This window comes from Globicephala melas, chromosome 9 (assembly GCF_963455315.2).
Source record: "Globicephala melas chromosome 9, mGloMel1.2, whole genome shotgun sequence".
NCBI classification, from domain to species: Eukaryota; Metazoa; Chordata; class Mammalia; order Artiodactyla; family Delphinidae; genus Globicephala; species Globicephala melas.
The window spans coordinates 12122004-12143462 of record NC_083322.1 but is presented as its reverse complement, the minus strand read 5'-3'; the positions used below and the strand labels follow the sequence as shown (position 1 = coordinate 12143462).

Here is a 21459-nt window from a genome sequence, read left to right as displayed (position 1 = left end):
GGGAAAGTTGCACAGGGAGAGACGGGTGTTCTTGCCCAGGATTGACTGTGATCCACTGGCTCTTTGATCTTCAGGGAATGCCCATGGGGGATCTCAGGGTGGCAGAGTTCCATACTTTGGGGCCACTCCAGTGGACATGCAGCTTGTACAGCTCTCAGTGTTCCCTATGGATATGTCTTGTTCTGTTTGGAGGTGTGGGAAGAAGTAATATTCTGAGTAAAGACTCACAGAGACAGATAATCCTGCACGTTGAGTCCTAGGCAGAGAAATCCTAGGCTCAGAAATCTATTTCATGTTGATGACAGCCTGCAATGGGTCCCTGTTGCTGGTGGAAGTCTTCTTCTTAACAGAATCTCGGTGATGCGGCGACTCTAGGGTACTTTTCCAATAATGTTCCTGACTTTCCCACAACTGTCTTCCCTCGTCTTTCTGCTGCAGTTTCTGAAGCAGGTCCCATTCTTTCTTACCTCTGTGCCTTGCTTATGCTGATCCCTTAGCCCCCAAAATCTTAACGTCTCTCCTGCTTTCCCACCCCCATCTATCTTGGCCTTTAATTTCTTTCTTTCCTGTCCCTCCCAAATGGGAGTGTTCTTTTTCCAATGACATTTGGCAGTGCTGCCTTGTCTTTTGTAGCGTAGCCATTTGACTTCTTACATGCTCTGGGCTGTGGGGTTACGGAGGCAGCACTCACGTTTGTGTTCCAGCGTAGGCTCGACCAGACTGCCGGCGCTTGCATTCTGGTTTCACCTCTTGTTAGTTACACAGCTTTCGGGCAGTCGCTCTTTGTGCCTCAGGGTTCTCAGCTGTAAAACTGGGGTGATAACAGTCACTGCCTCATAGTGTAATTATGAGGAGAAATTGAAATCATGCCTGTGACTCATTTAACATAATGCATGGGCCATATCAGTGTTCCATAAATATTGCTGTCATTGCTATTCTGATAGATGCTTGTTTATAGCACACGTATAATAACTAAACATTGAATTGACTTGTGTTTAGGAAGTGGTTATCATATTTTCAGGGGTTGGAAGGAGGGAGTAGGCCCCCGAGCTCCTGCGTGATCCAGACATGGGGCCACAGGGTCTGGGGAAGGGGCTTGGCTGGAGAGTTCTGAGGAGGAGGCTTTGTCCTCACATTACTAGTTCTCATAGTTGCATGGCCCCCATGGCTCCCAGACAGACATGTTTTCCTGACCTCCTCAGGCTCAAGTAAGGCTGTGTCACCAGGGTCACAAACCACTCTCAGCATCACAGTTCTGTACATTGGTCTGTCCTGAATCATCTCTTTTTTAAATCCAGTGGCTACACTTTTCAAAAGCTCTAGTCAGGCAACATCATAGAGTCAGTGAGTAGTACAGGGCCTTGAGCAAAGTATATAGCTGCCAAAATTTTTTCTTTTTTAAATGTTAACACTCACGTATTACATTCCGTTATTAGACTAATGCAAACCTCACAAAATTGCTAGATCCGAGGCTCCCCGTCTGTAAAATGAGGGGGCTGTACGTGGTAATCTTTGAAATTCGTTCGGGCTAATACTAAACGGTCTGCGTGGGCTCTGATGCAGAGTGGACAAGTATCCGCATGGCAGTTCAGACCCTTGCAGCTGTCAGGCCGTTGTGAATACTGATGAGATAATGTCGGCAAAAGGCGTCAGTACCCAACAGGCCTCCGTACACCTTAGTTTTCCTTTTCTTCCTCTTTTAGTTCAAAATTCTTTGTCATTGTGATGCCAAACAAATGCAGTATATCAGACCTGGTCTGCAGGTCTTACTGGTTCCCAACATTTCTTTTTTTTCTTTTAATGTTTTGTTTTATATGGAGTACAGTTGGTTAACAATGTTGTGTTAGTTTCAGGTGTACAACAAAGTGATTCAGTTATGTATATACATGTACCTATTCTTTTTCAAATTCTTTCCCCAATTAGGTTGTTACAGAATATTGAGCAGGGTTCCCTGTGCTATACAGTAGGTCCTTGTTGGTTATCCATTTTAAATATAGCAGTGTGTACATGTCAATCGCAAACTCTCTTTTTATTTATTTATTTAATTTTTTATTGGAGTATAATTGCTTTACAATGTTGTGTTAGTTTCTGCTGTACAATGAAGTGAATCAGCTCTATGTATACCTATGTCTCCTCCCTCTTGGACCTCCCTCCCACTGCCCCCCCCCCCCCAGTCCCACCCATCTAGGTCATCACAGAGCACTGAGCTGAGCTTCCTTCTCTGTTGGTCGATGAAATGAGAAAAATAAGGACAAGAAAGTGAACTTTTCAAAAAGATAAATTCATTCCATTTTAATAGTCTGTGTCCACAATGAAATAATGATAATAGATCATTATTTATTTAGTTATTTGTTTAGTTTTTCTCAGTGATACACAGGTTATAAATTTAGGTCCCTTGGCCTAAGTTTTTCTTGAATTTTCACTGATCCATAAAAGCAAATGACCAGGAATAACAGTAGTTGAGCAGAGCTTTTAAAATGATCCGTGGTAAAAAATCAGGTTTTTGTAAAAACAAAAATTTCCATTATGTCACAGACTGAGACTTTTGTAAATTTAAAATAAAAATAAATTACTAGAAAAAGAAAATTGAAAAACATATATATACACAAACACAAACTCCAGTTTTTAATTATTAGGGTCAATGGACATAAGTTACCATGACAAGTGGCAATAGAAGCTTCTAAATATTTATCCTCAGTTTTGGTATTTATTTCCTTGGGACTGGCAATAATGGGTTCATGGATTACTGACATCACTTGGAGTGGCACCCAGGCAAGGACACTGCCCTACTTTGAGGGAGGGTCTGCCTAGCAATAGACTGGAGTTCTTAACCTGGGGTTTGTGCATTTAATTCAGAGAGCAGGTGAACTTGGAAGGGGAAAGTGTTTATGTTTTTTTCTTTGCTGAAATACTGACATTTAATATGTCTTTCAAAATATAAAGTTAGGCCACAAATCACAGTAGTGTGAGCAGTACCTAAGACTTTTATTCCAAGAGAGGTCACGGATACTTTTATATGTTGAAGATAATCTCTAAATACTGTTTACACTATTTTGAAACTGCAGTAGCTATTAGACCAGCTGCTAGATTTGTTAGTTAATACAACATACATTACTACAATTTAAAAAGTATTGTAGTAACTGTAATTCAACGAAATTGGTTTCTTTTGTATGCTTATTTTGTATTTTGTCTCATGCATTTAAAAATGTAATTCTAAGGGCTTCCCTGGTGGCGCAGTGGTTGAGAGTCCGCCTGCCAATGCAGGGGACACGGGTTCGTGCCCCGGTCCGGGAAGATCCCACATTCCGTGGAGCGGCTGCACCCCTGAGCCATGGCCGCTGAGCCTGCGCGTCTGGAGCCTGTGCTCTGCAACGGGAGAGGCCACAACAGTGAGAGGCCCGCGTACCAAAAAAAAAAAAAAAATATATATATATATATATATATATATATATATATATATATATATATATATATATATAATTCTAAAAAAAGTGTAATTCCAAGAGAGGTACCCTAGGAGGTACCGGATGGCCAAAGGGTCTCTTTAACACAAAAAAGCTTAAGGGTACCCCTCCTAGAGGCAGGAAAAGAAGAAACTATTTTGAAAACATTTTCAGTTATTTCCTTCAAACACAGATCAGTGGATGAGATTAGGGGTCATTGGGAGAGATGGGGCTCTTCTGGGGTACCAGGATCATTTTTTTTTTGCTCTTTATCATCTACACTTTGTGTCAGTCTTGTTCTGCTACCAGGCACAGGGAGCGTCCTCCCTGCAGCAGAGACATTCAGTGCCCCAGGGGTCAGGGTGGTTACTTCTTGCCCCAAGGTCTTAGGGATGACTGCCTCAGGGAGACCTTGATTGCTAATTAACTAGCAAATCTGATCCTGCAAAAGAGCTGGGCCGTCATTTGCTTTTGAACTCCATTAACATCAGTACAGCAACCAGTTACCAGGGCTGTGGCTGCTTTCTGTGGACTGTGCTCTGCCTTGATTGCCAGCCCATCCTTCAGAGAAAGGGAGCAGCAGCGGGGGTGATGAGGTATGTACCTAAACTGTGTGCTCTCTTACGGCTACAGATGTATGTGTGCAAGTGTGCCTGGACTTGTGCTCATCTCTTTCAGTCAGATGCCCTTGTGAATTGGTTAAACGCAGACAAAAAAACCCATGAACAACAAACCACAAAATTACACAAACACATAGTAAATAAAATTCAGCTCTTTTTTTCTTGGGGTGTATGTTTGTGTGCATGTCTGTGTGGTGATGAATGATTTAATATTCAGGGTGAGGTAACTGGTAGAAATTCTTTCTGATTCTTGAGATGAGGTGGGGGAAGCGAGGGGAAGGAATTGGGAAGTTAGAGTAGGGCATTTGGGGATGTTCCTCTAAAAGGATGTGGAGCTGTGACTAAGAAGTGGTATTTAGAGAACCCATCACGGTCAGGAAATTGAGAAATCTGTATATTTCTATCCCTGTGAGTTTGGTGCCTTTATTTATTTATTTTTTATTTATTTATTTATTTATTTATTTATTTATTTATTTATTTATTTATTTATTTATTTTTGCGGTACGTGGGCCTCTCACTCTTGTGGCCTCTCCCGTTGCGGAGCAGAGGCTCCAGACGTGCAGGCTCAGCGGCCATGGCTCACGGGCCTAGCTGCTCCGTGGCCCGTGGGATCTTCCAGGACCGGGGCACGAACCCATGTCCCCTGCATCGGCAGGCGGACTCTCAACCACTGCGCCATCAGGGAAGCCCTTGGTGCCTTTATTGATCAAGTAAAGAATTATTATGGGGAAGAGTCTAAAAGTGTGTTTGTGTGTGTGTGTGTGTGTGTGTGTGTGTGAAGCATTGGGGTGTGTGCACTCTTTGGTGTGTAGTGATTTCCTGTGGGGTCTGGAAGGAGGTTCTGAAGGGAAAGACTCGGCTCTGAATTGGCTCCTGTCAAAATGGAATGAAAGTGCCTAGGGGAAGGGGGAAGGTGATGGATTGTTGCAGGCTCCTCTCTGGTAAAACAAAGTAAGAGAGGGTGGTATCCTCACTAGTTGTTGAGAGTCTAGCTAAACACACGTGGGCATTCCTTTTCTGATGGGCCGTGGAGGTGAGAAGGGAGAGTTACAACTGGAGAAACAGGAGACCATGATCAGTCCCACAGGTCTCACTACAAAAAGCTTCCATGGGTTCCTGATAGAGGGTCTGAATGGCAGCTTTCAGGTGCTAAAGAGACCTCCAGGTCTCCAAACTGTCTATTGCTCTTTGTCACGGTGTGGAGCAGTGTGTATGTGTGGTGGGCAGGTAGGAGGAAGAGGGAGGGATCTTTGGTTTGCTGTGCTGAGAAGGACCAAATGATATGGAGGACCTTCTGTCCTGTACCCCCAACTGAAGATAGCTCATCGCTGTTTCACTCACGCTTCCGCAGATGCCAATGATTTTTATTATCCGGCATCCCTCACAAATGAGAGTTTTGATGGGCTAATAACGTTACTCTATGAACTGCTCCCTGAGCATGGAATACTAAGGACTAGATGGCCCTAGGAGAAGAAATTTTCCATCTAAAAATTTCCAAAACTGCAGAACGTGATGGAGCAGATAAGCCTTTGCACACCCTGCTGCTGGGGTCACCGTAGGTCATAGCTGTCTTCTAGACACAATCCCTTTGGGTTCAGATGGGGAAAATGAGGCCCAAGTTTTTCCAAGGCCACACAGCTAAGTCGGGTCAAGCTGGCTTTTAGACCTTTGCACTTTGGATGTGACCAGACTAGGGAGAAAAAGATCGTTAGCTCCTTTTTTCCTTCCCATTCTCTAAATATCCGGATGACAATGTACGAAGTCAGAAAATTTTGCCCAGGAGTTTTGAGGAATAGCCATGACTTGCTGGCGTCCTCTATGCAAGTTATTCTCAGCCTCTATAAAACTAACCCTCTCTTTTCCATGAGAGCTCTTGCCTTGTGTTATCAAAGGATTTTTGAAAGAAAGGCTTAGAATGCCATGTGGAAATCAGCTAATGGCTATAATTCAGAAAAAAAAGAAAATTGATTATCCAGTTTTTCCTAATGGATTCAGATAGCCATCTCAGTAGTTTGGGCCCCACCTGCTTACCCATCTACTTTGCCTAAATGATTATAACAGTACGAGGAAAATGAACTTTGGCAATTATTCGTATAACCATTTTAATTCAAGGAAAAAATTACCGTTGGAGTCTGCACGACTTATGTACAGTAATAATTTGCAGCTTTTCCGTGAGATTTTCTCTAAGCAGCCTAATTAAAATTGCAACCCTCATTCACGTTCCTCGTTCTCCCCCCACCCAAGCTTTATTTTTCTCCACAGCATATTCATTTATTTTTTTGTCGCTTTTTTCCTACCCATAGGAATATAAGTCCCATGAGGGCAAGAATTTTTACGTTTTTGTTTGTTGTTGCATAACCAGCTCCTGGAAGAGTGCTTGGCACATTGTAGGAGCTTAATAAATATTGATGAGTGAATAAATAAACTGCAAAAAGACAAAGGATTGATAAACATGGGGAACTCGTTCTCCTGGCTCTCAGAGAATTTAAAACAGTCCTGTGGGTTGTAAACTTCAAGTGAATTGACTACTACAACAGATGCTTAGAAAAACCGCTTTGAAACCCCCCAGGGGCTGTGGAGACTGAAATGTTGCAGAATTCTTTCCTTTTCTTTCTGTAAGCTTCCTAACAGGAGGTTGTCTTTGGAAGGACACAGGCATCTCCCATGCATCCTCCATCCTCTTAAATTAAAAACTTTTATCATCACGAATGTGTAGGTTTTCTGTACTTGCATCATATGTGGAAGTGGGCTTTGGATTCAGACTGCCTGGACCTCAGGCAATCTGGAGTCTCTGAGGCTCAGTTAGCTCATTTGTCAAATGGGGATAATACAGTCTTAGCTTAGAGGGTGGTCATGGGGACGAAATGAAATAACGCACCTAAGTGCTTCGCCCAGTGCCACACACGTTCTGAGTACTTGGTTAATGACCCAGGTACTATTTGACGAAAGCACAATCTCACCAAAAGCCTAAGCTGGAGTACACTGCGGGCATTATTACATGGAATACAGAGTAGTGCTTACAAGTTCTGGCTGTGAGGTCCAAAGGGCGGGTATTCAAATTGTGGCTTTACTCATTATCAGCTGTGTGACATTTGGCCCTGCTAAAGCTTAACTTCCTCATCTGAAAGCGAAGATGGTAGCAATAACTCACTGGGGGTTATAACAAAGATTACATGCAATGGATTATGTAAACCTCTTAGAACGTTACTCAATTACTGGTAGCGATTATTATTAAAAGTGCACAGTTTGTTTGTCATATGAAATAGAATATCCAAAGATTGTTGACAGACTGCCAAGTAACAGTTTTTTAAAATATTTTTTCTTTGATCTTGATTTTTTTCTAAATTGCATTTCAAATTGCATTTCAAATTATAGGTTTCACCACTGAGATCCATATAATTTGGGAAGTAAGGTGAATCAGATGATGCTGATGAGGGTTTTTTTTTTCTTAAGGTTTAACGAAATGTTTCTCTTCTATAGCTAGAAAGTAATTATCGTTGTTCCATAGAGCCAGTAGCCATATTTGAATATGATGCAAAAGGACTTTTGATAGGAGGCAAACAGATTTTTAAAAATGCAAGTGATATTTTTTCAAAAGTTATATTTACCCATGTATATTAATCATTTATTGCTGCATAACAAATTACCCCAAAATTTCACAGCTTGAAGCAATGAACATTTATTATCTCACAGTTCCTGTGGGTTAGGAATACTGTGAGGTATTATCTCACAGTTCCTGTGGGTTAGGAATACTTTGTATTTCTGGTTCAAGGTCTCTCATGAGGTTGCAGCCAGGATGCTGCCCAGGGCTGCTGTCATGTGAAGGCTTCACTGGGGCTGGAGAATCTGCTTCTGAGATGCCTCACTCACATGGCTGTTGGCAGGAGGTCTCAGTTCCTTGCTGGCTGTTGGCCCTTTCTGTAGGTCTGCTTGAGCGTCATTATGGCATGGCAGCTGGCTTCTCCAAGAAGTGATCCAAGATGAAGGAGGAAGGAGGAAGATGTAATGCCTTTTGTGTCCCAGGCTTGGGAATCACACACCATCCGCTCTGCTGTATTCTATTTGTTAGAAGTGAGTTACTAAGTCCAGCCCACTCTCATGGGGTGAGGGATGGGGGGCTTGGCTCCACCTCTTGAAGGGAAGAGTATAGAAGAATTTGTGTATCTTTATTTAAAAAAAACACCATATCATGGTTTTGAATAATATTAAGTTTTATTTTATTTCATAATTTACTCCATCCTCTCTCTATAGATATCTACACTATTCGCAATCTTTTGCTGTTATATATCATGTTACAGTGAAGAACCTGTATCTGTACATACATTGCTTTCCACACATGCAAGTGTATTTTTTTTAACATTTTTATTGGAGTATAGTTGCTTTACAGTGGTGCGTTAGTTTCTGCTGTATAACAAAGTGAATCAGTATGTATATATCCCCATATATGTATAGGGATATATGTATCCCCATACATATATCCCTCTTGCGTCTCCCTCCCACCCCTCTAGGTGGACACAAAGCACCGAGCTGATCTCCCTGTGCTATGCAGCTGCTTCTCACTAGCTATCTATTTTACATCTTGTAGTGTATATGTATCCATGCCACTCTCTCACTTCATCACAGCTTACCCTTCACCCTCCCTGTGTCCTCAAGTCCATTCTCTACATCTGCGTCTTTATTCCTGTCCTGCCCCCAGGTTCTTCAGAAGCTTTTTTTTTCTTTTTTTAGATTCCATATATATGTGTTAGCATATGGTATTTGTTTTTCTCTTTCTGACTTACTTCACTCTGTATGGCAGACTCTAGGTCCATCCACCTCACTACAAATAACTCAATTTCGTTTCTTTTTATGGATGAGTAATATTCCATTGTTTATATGTGCCACATCTTCTTTATCCATTCATCTGTCGATGGACACTTAGGTGGCTTCCATGTCCTGGCTATTGTAAATAAAACTGCAATGAACATTGTGGTACATGACTCTTTTTGAATTATGGTTTTCTCAGGGTATATGCCCAGTAGTGGGATTGCTGGGTGGTATGGTAGTTCTAGTTTTAGTTTTTTAAAGAACCTCCATACTGTTCTCTATAGGAGAAGAGTAAGCATTAGCTCTTTTCTAAATGTTTGATAGAATTTACCTGTGAAGCCATCTGGTCCTGAGCTTTTGTATGTTGGAAGATTTTTAATCACAGTTTCAATTTCATTACTTGTGATTGGTCTGTTTATACTTTCTATTTCTTCCTGGTTCCGTCTCGGAAGGTTGTGCTTTTTTAAGAATTTGTCCATTTCTTCCAGGTTGTCATTTTATTGGCATATAGTTGCTTGTACTAATCTCTCATGATCCTTTGTATTTCTGTACTGTCAGTTGTTACTTCTCCTTTTTCATTTCTAATTCTATTTATTTGAGTCTTCTCCCTTTTTTCCTTGATGAGTCTGGCTAATGGTTTATTCATTTTGTTTATCTTCTCAAAGAACCAGCTTTTAGTTTTATTGATCTTTGCTATTGTTTCCTTCATTTCTTTTTCATTTACTTCTGATCCGATCTTTATGATTTCTTTCCTTCTGCTAACTTTGGGGTTTTTTCTGTTCTTCTTTCTCTAATTGTTTTAGGTGTAAGGTTTGTTTGTTTATTTGAGATGTTTCTTGTTTCTTGAGGTAGGATTGTATGGCTATAAACTTCCCTCTTAGAACTACTTTTGCTGCCCATAGGTTTTGGGTGTCATGTTTTCATTGTCCTTTGTTTCTAGGTATTTTTTGATTTCTTCAATGATCTCTTGGTTATTTAGTACTGTATTGTTTAGCCTCCATGTGTTTGTATTTTTTACGGATTTTTTCCTGTAATTGGTATCTAGTCTTATAGTGATGTGGTCAGAGAAGATACTTGACACGATTTCAATTTTCCTAAATTCTCTAAGGCTTGATTTGTGACCCAAGATATGATCTATCCTAGAGAATGTTCCATGAGCACTTGAGAAGAAAGTGTATTCTGTTGTTTTTGGATGGAATGTCCTATAAATATCAATTAAGCTCATCTTGTTTAATGTATCATTTAAAGCGTGTGTTTCCTTATTTATTCTCATTTTGGATGACCTGTGCATTGGTGAAAGAGGGGTGTTAAAGTCCCCTACTATTATTGTGTTACTGTTGATTTTCCCTCTTAGGGCTGTTAGCATTTACCTTATGTATTGAGGTGCTCCTATGTTGGGTGCATAAATATTTACAATTGTTCTATCTTCTTCTTGGATTGATCTCTTGATCATTATTTAGTGTCCTCCTTTGTCTCTTGTAATAGTCTTTATTTTAAAGTCTATTTTGTCTGATACGCGAATTGCTACTCCAGCTTTCTTTTGATTTCCATTTGCATGGAATATTTTTTTCCATCCTCTCACTTTCAGTCTGTATGTGTCCCTCGGTCTGAAGTGGGTGTCTTGTAGACAGTATATATAGGGTCTTGGTTTTGTATCTTTCAGCCAGTATGTCTTTTGGTTGGAGCATTTAATCCATTTACATTTAAGGTAGTTATTGATATGTATGTTCCTAGTACCATTTTCTTAATTGCTTTGGGTTTGTTATTGTAGGTCTTTTCCTTCTCTTGTGTTTCCTGCCTAGAGAAGTTCATTTAGCGTTTGTTGTAAAGCTGGTTTGGTGGTGCTGAATTCTCTTAGCTTTTGCTTGTCTGTAAAGTTTTTAATTTGTGCATCAAATCTGAATGAGATCCTTGTTGGATAGAATAATCTTGGTTGCAGTTTTTTCCCTTTCATCGCTTTAAATATGTCCTGCCCCACCCTTCTGGCTTGCCGAGTTTCTGCTGAAAGATCAGCTGTTAACCTTATGGGAATTCCCTTATATGTTATTTGTTGCTTTTTCCTTGCTGCTTTTAATATTTTTTCTTTGTATTTAATTTTTGGTAGTTTGATTAATATGTGTCTTCGCGTGTTTCTTCTTGGATTTATCCTGTATGGGACTTTTTGCGCTTCCTGGACTTAATTGACTATTTCCTTTCCCACATTAGGGAAGTTTTCAACTATAATCTCTTAAAATATTTTCTCAGTCCCTTTCTTTTTCTCTTCTTCTTCTGGGACCCCTATAATTCGAATGTTAGTGTGTTTAATGTTGTCCCAGAGGTCTCTGAGACTGTTCTCAATTCTTTTCATTCTGTTTTCTTTATTCTGCTCTGTGGTAGCTATTTCCACTATTTTATCTTCCAGGTCATTTATCCGTTCTTCTGCCTCAGTTATTCTGCTATTGATTCCTTCTAGAGTATTTTTCATTTCATTTATTGTGTTGTTCGTCATTGTTTGCTTGCTCTTTAGTTCTTCTAGGTCCTTGTTAAACGTTTCTTTTATTTTCTCCATTCTGTTCTCAAGATTTTGGATCATCTTTACCCTCATTACTCTGAATTCTTTTTCAGGTAGACTGCCTATTTCCTCTTCATTTGTTTGTTCTGATGGGTTTTTACCTTGTTCCTTCATCTGCTTTGTATTTCTCTGTCTTCTCATTTTGCTTAACATACTGTGTTTGGGGTCTCCCTTTCGCAGGCTGCAGGTGTAGTTCCCGTTGTTTTTGGTGTCTGCCCCCAGTGGGTAAGGTTGGTTCCGTGAGTTGTGTAGGCTTCCTGGTGGAGGGGACTGGTCCCTGTGTTCTGGTGGATGAGACTGGATCTTGTCTTTCTGGTGGGCAGAACCATGTCCAGTGGTGTGTTTTGGGGTGTTTGTGAACTTATTATGATTTAGGCAGCCTCTCTGCTAATGGGTGGTGTTTTGTTCCTCTGTTGCTAGGTTTTTGGCATGGAGTATCCAGCACTGGAGCTTACTAGTTGTTGAGTGGATCTGGGTCTTAGTGTTGAGACGGAGATCTCTGGGAGAGCTCTTGCTGATTGATATTACATGGGTCCAGGAGGTCTGTTGTGGAACAATGTCTTGAACTTGGTTCTCTCACCTGAGAGGCTCAGGCCTGACACCCGGCCGGAGCACCAAGACCTTGTCAGCCACATGGCTCAGAAGAAAAGGGAGAAAAAAAACCAGAAAGAAAGAAAAATTAAATAAATAAAATAAAGTTATTAAAATAAAAAAATATTATTAAAATAAAAAAGTAATTAAAAAAAAAAGAAAGAAGAGAGCAACCAAACCAATAAACAAATCCACCGATGATAATAAGTGCTAAATCCTATTAAAAAAAAGCAAAAATGGACAGACAGAACCCTAGGACAAGCGGTAAAAGCAAAGCTATTCAGACAAAATCACACAAAGAAGCATACACATACACACTCACAGAAAGAGAAAAAGGAAAAAATATATATATATATTAAAAGAAAAAAGGAAGAGAGCAACCAAATTAATAGACAAATCTACCAATGATAATAAGCTCTAAATGCTAAACTAAGATAGACATAAAACCAGAAACAAATTGCATTCAGAAAGCAAACCCCAAGTCTACAGTTGCTCTCAAAGTCCATCACCTCGATTTTGGGATGTTTCATTGTCTATTCAGGTATTCCACAGATGCAGGATACATCAAGTTGATTGTGGAGATTTAATCCGCTGCTGCTGAGGCTGCTGGGAGAGATTTCCCTTTCTCTTCTTTGTTCACACAGCTCCTGGGGTTCAGCTTTGGATTTGGACCCGCCTCTGCGTGTAGGTCGCCTGAGGGCAACAGTTCTTCTCCCAGACAGGAGGGGGTTAAAGGAGCAGCTGATTAGGGGGCTCTGGCTCACTCAGGCCGGGGGGAGGGAGGGGTACGGAATGCCAAACGAGCTTGTGGCGGCTGAGGCCGGTGTGATGTTGCACCAGCCTGAGGCGCACTGTGTGTTCTCCCGGGTATGTTGTCCCTGGATCACGGGACTCTGGCAGTGGTGGGCTGCACAGGCTCTTGGGAGGGGCGCTGTGGATAGTGACCTGTGCTTGCACACAGGCTTCTTGGTGGCTGCAGCAGTAGCCTTAGCCTTTCATGCCCATCTCTGGTGTCCACGCTGATAGCCACGGCTCATGCCCGTCTCTGGGGCTCGTTTAGGCGGTGCTCTGAATCCCCTCTCCTCGCGCACCCCGAAACAATGGTCTCTTGCCTCTTCGGCAGGTCCAGACTTTTTCCTGGACTCCCTCCCGGCTAGCTGTGGTGCACTAGCCCCCTTCAGGCTGTGTTCATGCAGCCAACCCCGGTCCTCTCCCTGGGATCTGACCTCTGAAGCTGCAAGTCTATTTATGGGCTAAATTTCTATAAATGGACATCCAGATTATGGATGTAAATAACTTGAGTAGCTTTTGCCAAATCTTTATTGAGCATATAGCGTTTACAGTTTGACTGGTAAATGGTGGGTGACTTTCTCTTTATAGCGTGTAACACAGTATGTTAATAACCATTTGGGAAAAATTTAAATATTAGTATGAAGAACAGTCTCCTATTTCACAGCTGTCAGCAACCACCAAAGAGAAGGAGACATGGTCACTTCCATAGGCATTCTGATAACTCTGCTCCTTGCCAGTGAACATGAGATCGCTCTTGATCTCACTAGTTAATTTAATTAAATCAGGCATGGAAGGCTATTAATATTTATGGAGTTTTACATGCAAGATTAGTATTATGGAATCTCTTATAAAGCCTTTGGGAATGTGATGTACTGGGGACAGGACAGGTATGAAAGGTTAGAGCTGGGTCATTTACTTTAGAAAAACCAAGGCAATCCTTGTTGTAGAGAAGGGTACAGCCCGATTTCCTTTTGCATGTTAAGAGGGTATTACGGTGACAAATAGAGATTTCTCATCAGTGTATGAAAAAGGTTTCTTCTGCCTGAGGACCATCTGGAGGTTGTGTGAGGACACATTGATTGGGGGGACAGTGAGGCTGCAAGAAAATATCAAACAACTAAATTGAGCTGAGGATTTAAGATTCGCAAGCTGGGGAGTTTTGAATGAAGACTTCAGGGAAGAAGAGAAGGGATGTGCTTTTAGAGTAAAAATAGTGTGATTTACAAGGCAGCCTGGGAGAGGAGCCGTGAGTGGGCTGGTGGAGAATCGGACTTTGAATGGGCAAGATTGCTGCTCATAGCTCCTGCTGCTGCTTCCTAGGTTTCTGCACCTGTGTCTCAGGTACCACGTGAGTCAGCTGACACATGGGGCCGTAAAGCACTTAGCAGATAGGAGTTCATATCAGAACAAGTTCATAAGGACAGCTGCCAGGAACGTGCATCTTCCACTTTACAAAGCACTGAGTAAGGTGGAGTGCCACCCTCACGGAGAGAGGGATTGACACGGTTCTTAGGAACATGCTGTTTCGTACCCAAGAGTATTTTCTCTATGGTAAGTAATAAATAAGGATATGTAATGCTTTATGATTTAAGATGTTTTTATTTGATTCTCACAATAAGAAGATGATGATAGATAGTAATAGATATTCTTAGTTCCATTTTTACACATCAGAAAACTGAGATTCAAGAGTGTTAAATAAATTCCTTGGCGACCACAGCAAGAAATAGTAGGGCTAAAAAGCAAGCTCAGGTCTTCTCAAGCTGTGCTTAGCATGCTCTCACACTGAGAAAGAGAACTTGGGCACATAATGAAGAAGGAAAATGCCAATGATGTGTTTAGCACAGGGACCTTCTGTGGAAGAGAAGAGTGAAGTAGCAAGCAATTTGGGTGACTCACTCAAACATGACATATCAAAGCTGGTGTGAATTTTGTAGATCTTCTCGTTCAACCTCTTTAATTTGTAAGTGAGAAAACAGAGAACCAGAAAGCTTAAGTAAATTTCTTAAGGTCACCTGGCTAGTTATTTTCAGAATGAGGAATAAAATTAAGGTCTTCTGATTTTCAAGAAAGTACATCCCTTCTCTTCTCCTTTCTACCGTACATTGCCTTTACTGGGTAGGAGGAAATAGTGGTATTGGAATTTAAGTCCACTTAAGGCAGGTGCCATTATTATACCCTCTAAAGTGCCTTCATGGTGTACTATAATTAGGAAGTATTCAGGTTATTTTGTAAATATTCAGTCAAGGGATAAAATGTTACTGGTCAGTAAGTATTGATTCTGTAGATTCTGCTTGTAGGTATTTAGGAAGGAAATAAAGAGGAAGAAGCAGGCATAATTCTCACACCCTAAGAGCTTACAATTTGAAAAAGAAAAGAGGTGTTGTAAACCTAAGAAAGTAGACATACCTTTGGGGGAAAAGCCTTAGGAAAACTTATGCTTGGTCACAAATGAGCTGAGGTTAGAGAGGGCGCATTGATATACTGGAGATACTGGAAGAGTTGGGAGGGGTGCTTTAATGGGGTTGAAAACTTTCAAGGAGCCACCCATCCCCCACGACTCCCTCCAAATGTATTTCATTTTTCTTTATTACTGTCTCCTACTTCATTTTTGTCCCTTATTGCGCTGTCCTTAATTTACACCTGCTGTTCCCTCTCCCCCTCATAGGATAATGTCATTCACTGTTATTAAATCCACTGAACTCAAGGTTTCCCACGTGATTCTCAAACAGGAGTGGAGGGGAAGTGAATATCAAAGTGATCTAGGGAACTTTTAAAACCTACGTAGAAGTGTTCCAGATGGTAGACTGATCACAGGATTTTACCTTTTTTCCTTTCCAGACTTCCCTTGACATTCTAATAAAGATGTACTAAATGAAGTGAGTCTGTAACAATATGGATGAAGAAAAGCAGACAGAACCATTGTGCTGGGGATTCAGAGCAGAGAACAGCTCAGCTCATAATCAGCCTGGGAAAGGGGGTCTGCAGTGGAGTTGGGGGCAGTTCTGAGCTGGGAGTAGGAGGGTACAGAGAGCAGGACAGGGATGTGGGGCTGTGTTCAGCTGTGGCTGGGCTTAAGAAGGGGCTGTGAAGAGTGTTGTTTTCCAGAAAGTGCATTTACTAGGATATATTCTGGTGAAGAATATAAACTATTCATTTATAAAGAGATGGTTTTCAGCTCTTTCTTTGTATGTTACAACTCACATGAAGGCTATTACTGGTTATGAGCAATCGTTACACAGGTCAGATGGAGAGGGAAGTAGCTGTATATTCTTAAAAAAAATCTCCCTGGAGATATTGATGTACCACTCCTTCACACTTCAGAGATTGATTTAAAGAAAGCTTGACTTGGATCCTTTTGTAAAATGATTAACTGCCCTCTAGCTTATATTACCTTTTAAATCCAAATTTCATTCTTTCTTTCCCTTTCCCTAGTGCCCCTATGATTACCGGTGAGGTTCCTGGGATGAAGGCACACTGTTCCCCATTCCTTCCCCACCTTTCCTCTTGGGAAACAGGAACGAGGACCCTGCAGTGCACGCATGGCCAAAGGATCCTGTGGTGGTGTTTCCACTCAGTCTTGCTCCCCAGTCAGGAAATACTCACTTAGAGCACCTGCCAGGTAGCGTGCACTGAGGCATGGTGGAGTTCTTGCCAGCCCTGTCCACATCACAGAGCACAAGGAAAAGGAAAAAAAAAAACAATTATTAAGAAAAAGATACAGTGATAACAGACTTAGAGAATGAACTTATGGTTCCTGGGGCGGGGGTGGTGGTGGGATAGATTGGGAGATTGGGATGGACATAAACACACTGCTCTGTTTAAAATAGATAAGCCATAAGGACATACTCTATAGCACAGGTTTGTAATAACCTAAATGGGAAAAGAACTTGAAAAAAGAAAAGATATATGTCTATGTATAACTGAATCACTATGCTGTATACCTGAAACTAACACAACATTGTCAATCAGCTATTCTCCAATATAAAATAAAAATTTAAAAAATGATACAGTGATTTAAAAAAAAGGAAGGTGGCATCACTAGGCTAATTGAAAGGGATCTGGATTTCCCGGGGCGGCAACTGCCGGCAGAAGAATGTCCCTGGACTCCGCCATGGCTCCACTCAGCTGCCCCAGAGCCAAGGGGATCGGTATCTGAGGCTCTCAGGCCGAGAGAGATGACTTGGGGAGGGGTAAGAAACTCGTACTCACTTTCCTCTCGTAGCTTCAAAGTTAGTAGGGAGGACAGATTCTCCTCAGGGTTATAAATCTAGATAGAGTGCTTGGGAGCGAGAGAGGGAGGGTTATTAATCTGAAGTCCTGGAGGAGATGTTGTTTGACCTGATAAGTGGAGAAGGTGCTGTCGGGGAGTGTGTGTTCCGAGAAGCCGGTCCCTGGAGCGCAGACTGGTAGTGGATTTCAGCTCCACCATTTGTCTGTGGTTGCTGGCAAGTTTTATACCGTTTTGACCTCTGTTTTCTCGTTTATAAAGTATCTGCCTTTCAGGGTTATACAGATATCTAATCAAGCTTGGAAAATACCTGGCACACAGAAGACCAGAAACTTAGTGATAATGATTATTAAGAGTCAGATGGTAATAGAGGACACGCCATTTAGTCTCATAAGCAATGGAAACCATTTTAAACTTGTGAGGCCGCAAAACCAGTGGCCCATTAGTGTAGATAATTCTGCTCCTTCCACTCTCTTCTCTCCTCTTCTTTCTCTTTACACTTTTCAGTATGTCTGATTCTAGATACGGCTAATGTACAATTTTTCATAACTTGAGGAAATACAAGAAGCTAGTTAGGTCAATGAAACTCATTTTAGGAATCATTCCAGTGACACCACTCAACTTGACAATGGATTTGTTTACTTTTCTTTTGACAAGATATTTCTCCCTCCCTCTGGTTTGTGTACTGATTGTGACTGGCTGTAGGTTTCACTCCCTATTGAGCAGTGCATTTCTGCATAAAAGTATGGCTCTACATAGTTTCTCATGCTTTTGGAGAAGTGCTATATCTGTGTCCACATTCTTGTACAAAACGTGAAAGACGGTGTGCCCTCCTCTAAGAGACAGTGAGGTCCTTCTAAAGAAGGACAGTAGTGGGGTCAGAGGAAGGATGTACATGCAGTCATATCTGGGCCATCCAGGGGAAGGATGTGAAGGGAGTGATGGGGGGTTTATTTACTTGCTCCCCATGGAGGGTAGAGCCACAGCTCAGTCCAGAATCAGAATTGATCCAAACAAAGGACCAAGTCCAAGGATGGAAGCACTGGGGAAGATTTCTAGAAAAGATTGCATGTGAGGCATAACCCCCATTTGAGTTTGTGCATGGTGGTCTGTGCCTTCCTGGTCAAAGACTAAGGGAGTCTGCACAGAGGCCCCGGGTGACACTGATGGCCCCAGTGGTCCCTGCTTTAATAGCTGTTCGGTTTTTCTCTCCTCAAGTCCTGTTTCTGTGTTGATCACAATACTCACCCTTAGGAACGTGGTATTTTATTTCTTCGCTCAGACACGTGCTATGTTGCTATGCTCCGTATCTGGACAAATGATATCAATATTCATCCGTCTGAGCAGCTGAGTTGGTCTCTGGGCTCTCTGGGTTTCCCTGTAACCTCCCATAGCCTGGAAAGAGTAAATGTGGATGACTTTGCCTAATCCTTCCTCACGAATAAGAAGATACTTCAAAGCCCAATTTATGGTGGATCTTTGAATATGAAGGATAATGTTTTTAGGTTTTGAACTTCATGAATCTTTACTTCAAAGCCAAATTTTGGCTTAAAGTACTCTAAATTTAGTATCCCAACAAGATGAGCTTCATGTGTTCGATCTCAGTGTTCTATATACTTGAAGAGCACACAGGATTCCTAGCGCATTGCAGAGATACTACAGTTTGTTCGGCAGGGAGCCAACAGCGAACCTATAATAGACGGGGTTCACTGCTTTTGAAACATGATTGCATATCAGAATCATCTGTGGAGGTTTTAAAAAATCGGATATCCAGGCCTTAACCCCAGAGATTCTGATTCAGTAGGAGTGGGGCAGGGGCAAGTGCCGAGTGTCTGATTTAAATTTCTTGACAAAATATTCTAATCCCTAGCTAGGGTTCATAATGAGTCTAACACAGATAAATGTGTAATTTCTGGGGTTTTTTTGAAATTAAAAGTCCTCAAGGACCCCTTGGAGCTCCAGAGGCAGCACTGGTCAAGATGATCCATAAGGTCCCTTCAGTTCTGGAATTCTAGGTTAAATTTCACAGACTCCATCCAGATTATAGTTTCTAAATACTGTTGCCACTAAAAGGAGCCAGGACTCCTTAGAAATGTTTGATTTGAGACGAGGGGCAGGAAATGTACAAAAGGAGCCTAGGTTATCATGTTAAACCAGGAAGCAGGGAAAGTGCCAAAGTGTACCAAGATCTACCTTGAAGAGACTGTCAATGGGTAGAGATGGGACAATATGAGCGTTAATAATAATAACATCAATGGATTAATACAGATGAAATGTATTTAAATCTATGAGTTCATAAAGATATTGGACCAAAAAATCTCATTGATCCCCTTTGGAGGATGCTAGGGAAACTACTCCTTATTACTGCTTATTTTGAAAACCAGTAAATAAAGACTCAAACATTTATCCTGCCTTTCCTATCCTATACAAACTGTAACTTTATGAAACAAATGATAGATGAGGGGAAATTTCTTTCTATAGGAATATTTCATTTAATAAGTGAACAAAGAATGATAAAATTACAGTGTCACTGCATCACAACTCCTAATGAAATAATGGATCGAAGAAATGCTCGCCAATGGCTGTGAACATTTTTGTAAAAAAAGGAGACTGCTAGATTTTATGTGTCTCTTGCTGGAAGATGTTGTACCATCTATGCACCATTCATGCTAAAAAGAAACCAACCTGTATCTGTCAAAACTCTAGATCTAATAATTTATAGGAAATACAAGGATAGAGAAACATGTTGGCATGCATGGAGACGCAATCAACAAAATCCAGATTGTGGGCAGATCTACAGAACAAACCTTACTGGTTAAAAAAGACTTAACAGACACAAATCAATTAGTCATATATAGATCTTACTTGTATCCTAATGGGAGTAGAACAAACAAACTATAAAATGCTTATCAGACAATGAGGGAAATTTTTTTAAAATAGTTCTTTAATTTGATGATTAAAGAATTATTTTAAAAATGTTTTAAGTGTGATAACAATATTTTGCTTGGCTTTTGTGAAATTTCTTATTTTTTAAAAAATATGCTTAAATATTTTCAGAATAAAAGATATGAAATCTGAGGTTTGCTTCAAAATAACCCAAGGTTAAGGAGACACGTGAATAAGAATAGACATAAGAAAAATAAAAGTTTTTATATTACCTTTAAAAAAAAAAAGACAGAATGAGATTGGCCACTTGATAATTTTTTAATCTAGTTGATGGGTACCTGGGCGTTTATTATGTCATTCATTCCTCTTATGTATACATTTGAGCGTTTCTCAAGTTTAAAAAGTTTGCTAACCACGTGTTAAATAAAACTCAAATCTAAAATTGTTTTCTCTTTCTTTGTAGATGGCAAGAAAGAAGTTGAAAAAGTTCACTACTTTGGAGCTTATGCTCAGTGTTCTTCTGCTTGTGGTGTTTATCATCACTATTCCTCTCTTTGTGCTTTCAGCCAGAGACTCTTTGGAATCAGAAGGTAACAAGGAACTCTGGTGTTCCCCCCTCCATATATTGCTCTTATCAGAGCAAACACCTCAGAAATGGCAGGGAAGTGATGCTTTCATATTCACTGGTGTGAACGTGTGTGTGTGTGTGTGTGTGTGTGTGTGTGTGTGTGTGTATTATATGTGTGTGTTGGGGACCACCTGACTCAAACTGTGACAGCACAATAGGTATTCATTGTAGGCCTAACTCTGACACTTTCATTTCCTAATTTAGCACAGCGCAGGATTCCGCAACTGGCACTTGAAATATATTTGCTGAATTTCATTGAATAATTGTAATTTTGTTAACAATAGTAATCAACAATACCCTTATATGAAATGTAGTCAAATAAGTATATAATCAATTAAAGTACCTTCAGCCCAGGTTTGGTTCTTTAAAAAAATAACAGCTACCAGAGTTTTTTTTATTAAAAGTTTATTGAACTGTTTTATTTTAACAGAAGGGCTGGATTGTGCTGAGTTATCCATGATTTCTTATCTGGGCTTCAGCTAGGAGCAGCTTCCTAGGTGGGGCACGTGATGAGGGGCTAGTGTGTTGCCAGAGGAAAACCTTTGCCCCCTCCCCCTACCTCATTTTCAGTCACACCACTTCTACTTCTGTGGCAAGTTAGATTAAATAATCTCAAAGGTTGTTCAGTTCTTAAAATTCTATGATCCTGAAGATGAAACTAAAACCCTTATGCGGAAACTGGCACAAATATAAAGTTCTATTACTCCACCACATTTGAATTGGAAACCTTAGTGAAAAGAAAACTTATTAGAAGCCTCATTGTTTTGTCTTAATATTGTTATTAGCTTATTGTAGAGTGCCCTAAAGAAATCTAACTTCCTTATGTTAGAATGCAATAAATGTGCCTTCTTTATTTTACTGACTTTAAAAAAGAAATTTATTTATTATTTTTGACTGTGTTGGGTCTTCGTTGC

General features: G+C 40.7%; 1 protein-coding gene across 1 annotated transcript in view; it reads left to right on the top strand.

Moving 5' to 3' along the window:
• Window positions 1-21459, top strand: part of LOC115851771 (maltase-glucoamylase) — a 135346-nt gene that overhangs the window by 37173 nt on the left and 76714 nt on the right. Inside the window, exon 2 of the mRNA XM_060305220.1 lies at window positions 20381-20507. Coding sequence (XP_060161203.1) covers window positions 20381-20507 — 127 coding nt within the window. The remainder of the gene's footprint in view (window positions 1-20380; window positions 20508-21459) is intronic.